Here is a 13,223-nt window from a genome sequence, read left to right on the forward strand (position 1 = left end):
ACTGCTAAAACTGAGCATTAAACGTATTTCAGTTAGACGGATTGTGAAAATCAGTCTAATGAAATAAGTCATCTCCTTCTGATAAGAAAACGTCTATTAGACCGCCTGGTCTAATAGAATTAGACTCGCGTCTAATTACAATAACCATTAGACTGGCACGTCTAACTCCACTGAGTTAGACTGACACGTCTAATTCCGGTTCTACCTCAGACTTGTCTGAAGGAGTTAGACTCACGTCTAACTTTCATTAATTAGACCACACGTTTAATTATTCAATAACCATTAGACTGGCACGTCTAAATCCACTAAGTTAGACTGACACGTCTAATTCCGGTTCTACCTCAGACTTGTCTGAAGGAGTTAGACTCACGTCTAACTTTCATTAATTAGACCACACGTCTAATTATTCAATAACCATTAGACTGGCACGTCTAACTCCACTAAGTTAGTCTGACACGTCTAATACCGGTTCTACCTCAGACTTGTCTGAAAGAGTTAGACTCACGTCTAACTTTCATTAATTAGACCACACGTCTAATTATTCAATAACCATTAGACTGGCACGTCTAACTGCACTGAGTTAGACTGGCACGTCTAACTGCACTGAGTTAGACTGGCACGTCTAATTCCGGTTCTACCTCAGACTTGTCTGAAGGAGTTAGACTCACGTCTAACTTTCATTAATTAGACCACACGTCTAATTATTCAATAACCATTAGACTGTGATGCAGCGTGCGTGGCTAGGATGAACCTTTATCAAGATTCGTTGATTCTTACGAATACCGAAAGTTGATAGATATTGAGGAAACCTCGTTTTCTGATTAATAATCCTCCCCTAACAAAGTGTTTTAAGATTCTTTAAATACTCAAACCCTAGCTTGCAAAAGAAATAAACAACTTTTAATAAATTGCAAAAAACACCCGAAACTAATAAAAATGCGATTTTGAGCCCCTAAACGTCGTCAGATGGCCTTAAACCATCATACCTCATGGCAAAACCATGACTTCTTCACAGCACCACGTTTCCGCCCGAAAAACACTAGGCAATCGTCGAAATTTGACATTTGCGAAATATTTTCGGATGCTGCAACTTTCGCATAAACGCTTCTTCGACTCGCACCGCATCATTCCCCCCAGGGTAGAAAAGATTCGTCCTCGAATCTGGAACCGCATCATCCTCATCAGAAGAAGACTCACCCACAAAAGGAACAAGATGCTTCACATTGAACACATCAGAGGTACGCACATGGCTGGGAAGGCGTAAACGATAAGCATTGGGGTTGATCTTCTCCACAATCTCAACAGGACCAATCTTCTTAGCAGCAAGCTTGCTATATTCATGAGCTGGAAAACGATCCTTAGTCAGAATAGCCCACACAAAGTCACCAACTTCAAAATCAACAGCACGCCTTCTCGAATCAGCCTTCTCCTTGTACTTGGCAGTAGCAGCAACCAAACGGTCATGAGTGGTCTGATGAACCTGAGCCAACTGACCAACAAAATCCGCAGCAGTGGAATGAGGACGCACCTTGCTGGGCAGCGCTAACAAATCAAGAGGAGCACGCGGAGACAGCCCGTAAATCACATGGAAAGGACTGAAACCAGTGGAGCGATTAACAGCATGATTGTGAGCAAACTCGGCCTGAGGCAGCTTCAGATCCCAAGCCTTAGGATGATCCCCAACTAAACTGCGCAGAAGGTTCCCCAAAGACCTATTAACAACTTCAGTTTGGCCATCAGTTTGCGGGTGATAGGCACTGCTAAAATTCAGCTGAGTATTAACCAAACGCCAAAGACTCCTCCAAAAGTGACTCACAAAGCGAGTGTCCCGATCAGAAACTATGGAGGCAGGAAGTCCATGAAGGCGATACACATCCCTGAAATAAAACTGTGCAACAGCCACAGCATCAGAGGTTTTCTTGCAGGGAATGAAATGAACCATCTTCGAGAATCGGTCAACCACCACAAAAATCGAATCAGAACCACGCTGGGTACGTGGCAGCCCAAGGACAAAATCCAGTTTGCTAAACACAGAAGCACCACCCAACTGATCCAACAAGTCATCCAACCGGGGAATAGGAAACCGATAACGCACTGTAATCTTGTTGATAGCACGACTATCAATGCACATACGCCAAGACCCATCCTTTTTTGGGGTAAGAAGGGCCGGGACAGCACAGGGACTAAGGCTCTCTCGAATGTGTCCCTTAGCCAGCAAGTCCTCCACCTGTCTACGCAACTCGTCATGTTCTTTGGGACTCATGCGGTAATGAAGACGGTTGGGTAGGGCAGCACCTGGAACCAAGTCAATGTGATGCTGGATATCACGCAAAGGAGGCAAGGCACAAGGCAGATTCTCAAGAAAAACATCTGCAAACTCCTGTAACAGCGGCTGCACTGGAATAGGAACCTCAGAACTAGCACCACATGTAATCAGCGAACAAAATAGAGCAAACACCATGCCAGATTCAACCATGGCGGTCTGAAAAGGACCCCGAGACAACAAGGTGGCAGGGGGGACGCATGATGAGTGGGGGCAGCACCCTTCTTGGGCTGATTTGGCATCAACACAATCTTGACTCAGCCAGGACAGGCGATAAGGCTTGGGGTGAGGTTCAGTGGACAGACCCAGCTTCGAAACTGCAACCTCAGAAATCACATTCTCACAACTCCCAGCATCAATGATGAAGGTGCAAACTTTGCCACCGATGGTACAAGTGGAATGGAACAGATTATTGCGTAACCACTCGTTGTCAGGAGCACGAGGGGTTAAACATGATCGACGAATCACCAAAAGGGGGCCAACATCACCAGAAACATACTCCTCCGCTGCCTCATCATCATAAACATCATACACTGGGGCTGAATCTGAAGGAAGAGCAGAGTCAGTATCATCCACCTCAGTAAAAAGACCACGATTGGTGGACTTTGGGTTGCGACACTCTGCTTGGCGATGGCCAACTTCACCACAATTGAAACAACGCAAGCCACCGGGACGTCCCTGCGGGGGGGCTGTAGTGCCGCGAGGGGGGGCTGGGGTGGGATGGGCCGACTGGGAAGAAGAACCAATGCCACTAGTGGGGACAACCTGTTTTCCAAAGCTACCCGAACCGCGCCTGGCTAGCTGTTTCTCAGCCTGTGAAGCACGCTGATGTGCCTCAGAAACAGTCAAGGGATCAAACATATTCAAAATATCCTGCAACTGGAGGCGAAGGCCACCAATATAGCGAGAAACCAACTGGAGAGGGGACTCAGACAGGTCAACACGAGCCACAAAGGTGTAAAACTCAGTGGAATAGTCATCCACGGAACGAGAACCCTGACGAAGATTCTGGAACCGCTGGTACAGGTTACGTTCGTAATTATATGGTAGAAACGCAGCCCTAATATGCTTCCTGAATTTGTCCCAATTCGTGAGCTTTGCCTTACCATGACGAACACGTGTCTGTTTCAACTGCTGCCACCATGCTTGTGCACGACCATGTAAGCGGATCGTAACAAGGGGTACACGACGATCTGCAGGAACTTCCTTGAAATCCAGAATCTCTTCAACCTGAGAAAGCCAATCAATAAACTCTTCCGGTGATAGACTACCATCGAACTTAGGGATGTCCACCCTGAAAGCCTGCTCCCAGCGATGATTGGGGCGTTCAGGGGATCGATTCCGAAGACCACCGAGAGGGTTTTCATCTGTCATCGTAACATCATCTTCAGGGTGGTGCATGTGCATAGATGCATCCATCCGTTGCGTCAACCATTCAACCTGCCGCCTCAAATCGTCGTTATCACGGCGAAACTCAGCGTTTTCACGTCGCAACTCAGCAAGGTCACCATCATCAGCACCAGGGGTAGGGTTGCGCGGCTGTCTTCGGGGCGGCATACCTCAGGGTCGACTGGAAACTGATACCAACTGATGCAGCGTGCGTGGCTAGGATGAACCTTTATCAAGATTCGTTGATTCTTACGAATACCGAAAGTTGATAGATATTGAGGAAACCTCGTTTTCTGATTAATAATCCTCCCCTAACAAAGTGTTTTAAGATTCTTTAAATACTCAAACCCTAGCTTGCAAAAGAAATAAACAACTTTTAATAAATTGCAAAAAACACCCGAAACTAATAAAAATGCGATTTTGAGCCCCTAAACGTCGTCAGATGGCCTTAAACCATCATACCTCATGGCAAAACCATGACTTCTTCACAGCACCACGTTTCCGCCCGAAAAACACTAGGCAATCGTCGAAATTTGACATTTGCGAAATATTTTCGGATGCTGCAACTTTCGCATAAACGCTTCTTCGACTCGCACCGCATCAGACTGGCACGTCTAACTCCACTAAGTTAGTCTGACACGTCTAATACCGGTTCTACCTCAGACTTGTCTGAAAGAGTTAGACTCACGTCTAACTTTCATTAATTAGACCACACGTCTAATTATTCAATAACCATTAGACTGGCACGTCTAACTGCACTGAGTTAGACTGGCACGTCTAATTCCGGTTCTACCTCAGACTTGTCTGAAGGAGTTAGACTCACGTCTAACTTTCATTAATTAGACCACACGTCTAATTATTCAATAACCATTAGACTGGCACGTCTAACCCCACTAAGTTAGACTGGAACGTCTAATTCCGGTTCTACCTCAGACTTGTCTGAAGGAGTTAGACGCACGTCTAACTTTCACTTTCTATTAGACTACACGTCTAACTCCGATGAGTTAGACTGTACGTCTAATTCCGAATATCAATTATACTACCCGTCTAATTACAAATATATTACACTGCACGTCTAACTCCGATGAATTAGACTGTACGTCTAATTCTATTAGACTTGCGTCTAATTCCGTGTATTCATTAGACCATCCGTCTAATTCTTTACACGTCTAACTCCGATGAGTTATACTGTACATCTAATTCTATTAGACTTGCGTCTAATTCCGTGTATTCATTAGACCATTATCTAATTCTTTATACGTCTATTAGACTACACGTCTAACTCCGATGAGTTAGATTGTACGTCTAATTGCATTGGACTTGCGTCTAATTCCGTGTATTCATTAGACCATCCGTCTAATTCTTTACACGTCTATTAGACTACACGTCTAACTCCGATGAGTTAGACTGTACGTCTAATTCTATGAGACTTACGTCTAATTCTATGCAATTTAAGTCAAAATCGGTCTAATGACCCTCATTAGATCCAAGTCTCATAACATGTTGTCTCAATACACTTGTATCAAAACTCATAAGTTATTTCATCGTAAAAATATCTGTGGTTAAATTATTTTAACCCTTAGTCAAAATAATTTGACCCAACATATATATATATATATATATATATATATATAAAAGATAAAAACTAAAATAATCATTAATAGTGGTAAGTGAGCCTGAAGTGACTCTACAATCAAATCTGAGGAAGAGTAAGATGAACTCTTTTTTACCAAGGTATGGATTCAGAAAGATGCTCGGCTTTCTCATCCTGATGCGAAATGATAATTTTCAATAGGCTTTTCTTTTGTACTCGAGTTCAAATCATTGGTACGGGATAAAGGAATGAGATCCACTAGCCAAACCAATCCTAACTCGCTCTCTTTGTGTTTATTTCCCATATGCCCTACTTGATATGCCATGCTTCCTCTAATATTGGAACTGGGCTTTTATGTAGGCTGACCGGCTTCTGCGGCCGTCCTTTCTTTCCTCATTGCCACTAGTGCTCTTCTTGGAAAAAAACTATCTTTCCAAACTAACTCGTTGGACAGTAACTGAATCAGCCCTTGGCTGCCCTATCACATAAAAGAAGATAATCAAGACTTTTTATGGACCTTTCCATTAATTGATTCGTCTTTTTCCTCGTACTATTACTTTACTTTTTCTGAACTTACAGGTTGACCTAGAAGTAAAAGTAATGATCCCGCTCAACTATTAGTCCATTGACTAATAAGGGGCCTGAAACAAAGCCAGACTATCTTGCTGCGGAGAGTTAATAATGGATTTCTCCGCTGACCTAGCCCAGTAATCTATATCGAATGGATACAAACCCCATTGACTCGATACGGAAAGAAAGGGGAACTCAAGAGTAAGAGTGGCAAGTTTTAGTAGCCTAAAGAACTAAGTACTGTAAAGCTTTTAGAATATCTCTTTATCATCTCGTGCCAGATGCAACAAAGGATGAGTCCTTTTTCCTTCTAGCGAACCACGGGAGCGCTTAGCGCCCAGAGGAGCAAAGCTCATTTTCGGGTAGCGACGCATAAAAAAAGGCTGGCCCGTCAAAACGCGAGTATAGAAAAAATAATAAAAAATTTATGTAAAAAATAAAAATAAAGAGTTTATTCATTAATGAAAAAGAAGGAGAGAGAAATATATTTTTATTTAATTAATAAATATATAAATGAAAAAATAAAAATTAACTATAATTTATTTACTAAAGGAGGTTCAATGAACATATTTTTTATATTAGGTATGTTTAAATGACATTTTATTAGTACATACGTCTAAGTGAACTACTTATGCAAATACATATGTCTAATTGATTTTTTTTTATAGTTAAAATGTTGAATGAGGTATAAGTTCGAAATTTGTGTATATCACATTTTTAATTAAAATTTTCAAGTTTATGGGCGGACAAGTAAACCCACAACTCGACTCATGTATTCATTTTTTCTCAAATACATATCCAAATTAACCATGGCTCATCAAGACACTTTGAATTTAAGTATATTATAGATATATAGATATACTAGTAGAAAAAGGGGTATTAGTAAGGGCGAAAACAGTTACTGAAAGTATCGAACGCCGTTACTGAAACATAATTGTAACGGCAAATAAAACCGTTACCAATCGTTACTAAAAATTACGTTACAGAAACTTCACAGGTATCAGTAACGGCGTTCGAAAACCGTTACTGATATTAAAGGAACAACAGTAACGGTTCTAGCCGTCTTAAAACCGTCACAAAAACAACACAAGAATCTGTAATGGTTTTCAAAATCCGTATCAGTATCTAAATAGAATTCAATTATAAGCTGACAATCAATACAAGTAACGAATCTATCTAAAATTCTTTACTAAAAACACACAATGAAAAATACTAACCTAACCGATTATCAGACTAACCTAATCTTGCATGGGCACTAAAATATTTCAGAAATCCGAAATGAGGAAAAAGAGAAGAACTTACCTGATTGATCGGAAGGAAACGGCAGTGGTGATCGGAATGTTGGCCGGCAGAAGAAGAGGAACAGACGGAACAGAGAAGAGGGAAGAAGAAGAGAAGAGGGAAGAAGAAGAGAAGAGGGAAGAAGAAGAAGAGAAGAGGGAAGAAGAACTTACCTGGTTGGGGCGGTTGATCGGCGGAATCAGAAAATGGGCGGAAGAAGAAGATCGGCGGAAGAAGAAGATGATAACCGGCAGCGATTTCAGACGGAAGAAGGAAAAGAAACGGGCGCGAAAGAAAACGGAAGAAGAAAAGAAAAGAAAGAAAGGAAGGAGGAGGCGCGCGATTTATTAATGAGTATTTGTAACGGTTATACAGAAACCGTTACAGATACTAATAGAGAATTTGAAAAGACAGATACTCTATCTGTAACGGTTATAGAGAAACCGTTACTAATATAGTATCTGTAACGGTGTTTGATGAAAACCGTTACAGATATCCCTCACCAAAAGCTTTAACTAAAGCCTTATCTGTAACGGCTTTCTCTATAACCGTTACAGATACTAGCAGAGATGTTTGAAAGACGGCTCGCTTTCTGTAACGGTTTTATTTATAACCGTTACAGACACTCTTCTGTAACGGTTTCCGTTGTAAACCGTTACAGATATCCCACACTAAAACCTTATACTGAAGCCTTTTCTGTAACGGCTTTCTCTATAACCGTTACAGATACTAGCAGAGATATTGAAAAGACGGCTCGCTTTCTGTAACGGTTTTATTTATAACTGTTACAGATACTCTATCGGTAACGGTTTCCGTCGTAAACCGTTACAGATATCTCACACTAAAACCTTATACTGAAGCCTTATCTGTAACGATTTACTCTATAACCGTTACAGATACTAGCAGAGATGTTGAAAAGACGGCTCGCTTTCTGTAACAGTTATTTTATAACCGTTACAGATATAATATCTGTAACGGTTTTGGAATAAAACCGTTACAAATATCTCTTCTTATCTGTAACGGTTTATATAACCGTTACTGATGTACTGATACTTGTAACGGCTTAATTTAACCGTTACTGATAAAAAATATTAGTAAGGGCGTTCGAACGCCGTTATTAGGAGTCGTTACAGAAGACCTATTTTCTACTAGTGATATAACAATTACACAGTTTTTTTAAAAAAAATATATATATTTATTTTTTTTTCTTTTCTGATAATTAATAATATCTGGTTTATATATATATATATATATTAAACAAATTTAAAACTTCAGTTCAAGTTAAAAATTAAATTTCAAGAAACTTACAAGTTCATATTAATGATTATCTGCATTTTGCATCTGGGTACAGCACGCATGCATAGTATGATTCTGAAAATCTTAAAGCCTAATTTGTTGGTAACTTTTAAATGTATTCTCATTAATTTGAATGTTGGTATGGGTATTAGCATAAAGTCAATTAATATATTCACACACATTTAAGCTTATATTATAATACTTAATTGAAAAAGAGTTGTCATATTTATTAAGTGAATATGATTCGTCATATAAATGTATAGTATATTTCATATTAAATAACCACTACAACAAAATATACTTTTCGCAACCCTTATATGCCAACCCATATTAAGCGTCGGCAAAAGTTAAAAGAAAACAAACTTTTGCCAACCTTTATATATATTCAACAACATTTATTATTATTATTCTCATATACCTACTTGTGACAACCTTATAATTTAATTATTTTTTTATGTTTTATTTTATAAATATTTTATTTCACTATTTAAAAATTTTAAATTAAATTTGACTTAAAATTTTATAAACGTTAAAATTTAATTGTTATTTTTTATAACATAATTATTGATTTTGTTTAAAACATTATTAATTTTTTTTATTTAAATTAATTATTATTTAAATTTAATTAAAATAAAGTAAAAAATAATATAAAGAAAAAATAAATTATTAAATATTATATTATATTTAAGAATAAAAATTGAATTTATATAATTTTTTTATTTCTTTTATATAATGTTAAAAAAAATATTAATCAAAATTATATAAAACTAAAAATAAAAGAAAGAACGAAAAGAGAGGGAAAAAAAGGAAAATGAAGAAGACGAAAAGCTTCCTGTCCTCTAGCTTCGGCCATGAAGTTAACCGTCTATTCTCTACTTCTTCATATGCTCTATCCATGGCGAAATCTTCTGCAAATAATCATCAACCTCAAACTAAACCATATATCCAAGAACCAAACTTCAATCCGATTCGTCATTTCATTGATACACTCCTAAAATGCAATAACCTTGAGCAAATCAGACAAGTTCATGCTCATATTACTATCTACGGTTTGTATCATAACCTAATTGTTGTAAACAAGCTCCTTTACTTATACACATATTCAAAATCCCTTAAAGACGCTCACGCTCTATTTGGTGTAATGAAAGAAAGAGACGCCGTAACTTGGACTGTCATGATTGGTGGTTTTGCAAAGGTTCGTGATTACTTCAATTGTTTCAAAACGTTTAGAGATTACATTAGATCAGGATTAGTTCCTGATAATTATACTTTACATCCTGTAATTAGAGCCTGTAGGGATGATAAACATCTTAGATTTGGAAAGTTGATTCATCAAATCACTTTCAAGTTCGGTTTGCAATTGGATGAATTTATAGTAGCTGCACTTGTAGATATGTATGCTAATTGTGATGTTCTTGATGATGCACGCCAACTGTTTGATAAAATTCCAAAGAGAGATTTAACTACTTGGACTGTTATGGTTAGTGCATTTGCTAAGTCTGGAAACCTTAGTGAGTCTCTTGTATTGTTTGATTCAATGATAGAAGAAGGTTTCGTTCTCGATAAGATTTCTATGGTGACGGTTGTTAACGCTTGTGCGAAAACCGGGGCTAAGAATAAGGCGAGATTAGTTCATGATTATTTGTTGTGGAGGATTTTTTCGATTGATGTAATTCTTGGCTCGGCGATAATTGATATGTATGCTAAGTGTGGGAATGTTGAGTATGCTCGGGTGATATTCGACGGGATGAGTTGAAAGAATGTGACCTCTTTGATTTATTTGGTATAATCGTACTGATCGGTGTATCAAATCCGTCATTTCTTCTATCATGTACTTTTCCTAGGGATAAATTGAATTGCAGGTTTAACTTCGGTAGAAATTGTGGAAAACATAGAAGTTTTTCTTAATATGCATGTTATAATTAGTGTGCTCATTCGCCTGGATCATAATGATTTATCTAGTGTTCCGATTTAGTGATTATACAGAGTGTTTGCACAATACTAGTATCTAAAGTTTCAAGAAACTATAATAATAAAATCTTACAGTTATAAAATTAAATCTAGTGATTATTTAGCCAGATGATGTATTAATCTTGTGGTTTCAGAGTTGTTTAACTATGAGATATGAGAGCTTGATTTTGCAAGATATTGTGTCCAGCAGTAACCGTTCATTACAATTGTCACAAAAAGAATGAGTTACATTTGCGGGACATTCAATGAAAAAAGGGTTCTACTGCTAAAAAGGTTAGTCCCTTCTTTAGTCTACTTGAAATAAGTTGTTAATCATTTGTTATACTCAAATCAAAATTGAAGAAAGTCACAAGTTCATAATATTGTATGTTCTACTTAGACTTAGAATTGACAAAGTCACAAATTCATGTTATAATTGCTGACATATCTAACTGTAATTTTGCCCAACTATTTTGTTATACTCATTATTTGATGCCAGGTTTGATTTCAAATAATGTTATACTCATTTCTTGGTCTGATCTATTGGTGTCGGTAGACATGACCCTTTTCACAAACCAAAAGAATTTTTGATCTAGTCACATTTTCCTGCAATGCTTAGTATTTATCTGATGATCATGTTATAGGGAAAAAAAGATACTAGCCCTGTTTTAGCCTTTTAGGTTTGATAAAAATATGAACCTATAGGTAAAAATAAATGATCTTTCTGGGTCTTAGCTCATGTTATCTTCTATATTTGCATATTAGAACACACGCTATCAGGAGAGCTCATGAGAATATTGATAAGACATTGAAGGCATCAGAAGTTATATTGTCTCAATTTGATATTTCTCGTCAGGTTAGTTTGATATAAAATAGTAATTGGTTCTGTTTATACAGGTTTGATAGTATGGATATTGTAACAATGCAGGTAGAGTCTAAGATACTTAGAAGTCCGCATGAAGACTTGGAAAGCTACCTTGAAGCGATCCAACAACTAAAGAGCAATATTAGCTTCTTCAGCAACAACAAAAGTTTTAAGAGCAGTGATGGTGTAATTAATCATTCAAATAATTTACTTGCTAAAGCTCTATCAAAGTTAGAACAAGAATTTGAGCAAATCATGTCATCTTATAGGTGTGTTGTTCTCTTCATATACTGTTGCCCTTTCTATCACTGCAATTTCATCCATCGTTATTTCACATAGATATTAAGCAGTTAATTTACCATTTCTTTGATGTTAAAACTGTTGACTGTTTATTCATATTAGTCGATCTTCTTCAAGACTTAAATTTTCTTATTATAAATTACCATTTTCAGCAAACCTGTGGAACCTGAACGCCTTTTTGAGTGCCTTCCAAGTTCATTAAGACCATCCTCTAAGTCACCAGATAATGAAGGAAATTCAGGTGGCAAACATCATTTTGGTCATGAGCAGCATCACAACGCTGAATTAGAGGATGCAGTTTACACAACGCCTGTTCTCATTCCACCAAGAACTTTACCGCTATTGCACAACTTAGCCCAACAAATATTTGATGCCAGGTTTGATTTCAAATAATGTCTACCGCCTGATGCCTTCAATGTCTTATCAATATTCTCATGAGCTCTCCTGATAGCGTGTGTTCTAATCTGCAAATATAGAAGATAACATAAACTAAGACCCAGAAAGATCATTTATTTTTACCTATAGGTTCATATTTTTATCAAACCTAAAAGGCTAAAACAGGGCTAGTATCTTTTTTCCCTATAACATGATCATCAGATAAATACTAAGCATTGTAGGAAAATGTGACTAGATCAAAAGTTCTTTTGGTTTGTGAAATGGGTCAAGTCTACCGACACCAATAGATCAGACCAAGAAATGAGTATAACAAATAATGTGTGTGTAGTAGATAGTTTGATGAGTATAACATTATTCGATGCTAGGTTTGGTTTCAAATAATGTTTGGTGTGTTATTTAATTCTTTTATTGGTATTTAACCACAACATAAAAAACTATCACGTTGGTGGGTTATGTCATGTGTGTGTAGTAGATAGTTTAGTTAGTATTAATAGTAGTTAATATGATATGAAGTTAGTATAGTTGGTTAAAATAGTTCTATAAATAGAATACAATGTAATCAATTGGGATATTGAAAAATGATGATGAATAAGTGTAGTGGCATATAGTTCTAGGCGTAGGAACTGACACATTGTGCCTTTAAACACAAACAATTATTTTTGTTATTAGTCTGATGGTGTATGTTTGTGTAGATTGCTATCAAGAAAATGAAGAGAAAATATAACTCTTAGAAGAATGTCTTAATTTGAGGGAAATTAAGGTATGTAATTCATCGATTTGTTCTTACTTTTCATTTATATTGATGCTTGAATCTAATGTTCTCTTAATATTTGTAGTCACTACAAAAAATGAACCATCCGAATATCGTAAACCTTACACAATTCATTATAGAGAACGACGTATTGGTAAGATTCTTGAAAAAAAATCTTGGTCTCTTAAATAAAAGAAAATAATTAATGAATTGATAAGTGTTTGTTGAATAATTAGTGTGTTAACTTATTGCTATTTACTTTTTTTTAGTGTCATGCCTAAAAATAATTCATGTTTACAATAGAGCATTTGTAGAGGTGTCTTCAACTTAATAGTGTAAAGAAATACCAATAATTCATGTTTACAATAGAGCATTTGTAGAGGTGTCTTCAACTTAATAGTGTAAAGAAATACCAACAAGTGGTGGTTACAATTATGCTTAGTTTGTGTTCTTGCAACTTTTTATACAAATTACAGTGTTGATTAATGACTATGGATGTGTTATCTCA

General features: G+C 37.1%; 1 protein-coding gene across 1 annotated transcript; it reads left to right on the top strand.

Annotated features, from left to right (window-relative positions):
• Positions 1-11,118: 11,118 nt before the first annotated feature.
• Positions 11,119-12,690, top strand: LOC124924665 (exocyst complex component EXO70A1-like). The gene is made up of 4 exons (XM_047464672.1): positions 11,119-11,259; positions 11,332-11,537; positions 11,721-11,945; positions 12,657-12,690. Exons 1-4 carry the CDS (start codon positions 11,119-11,121, stop codon positions 12,673-12,675), a joined length of 591 nt encoding a protein of 196 aa, XP_047320628.1. The 3' UTR covers positions 12,676-12,690.
• The last annotated feature ends 533 nt before the right edge of the window (positions 12,691-13,223 follow it).

This window comes from Impatiens glandulifera, chromosome 2, assembly GCF_907164915.1.
Source record: "Impatiens glandulifera chromosome 2, dImpGla2.1, whole genome shotgun sequence".
NCBI lineage: Eukaryota > Viridiplantae > Streptophyta > Magnoliopsida > Ericales > Balsaminaceae > Impatiens > Impatiens glandulifera.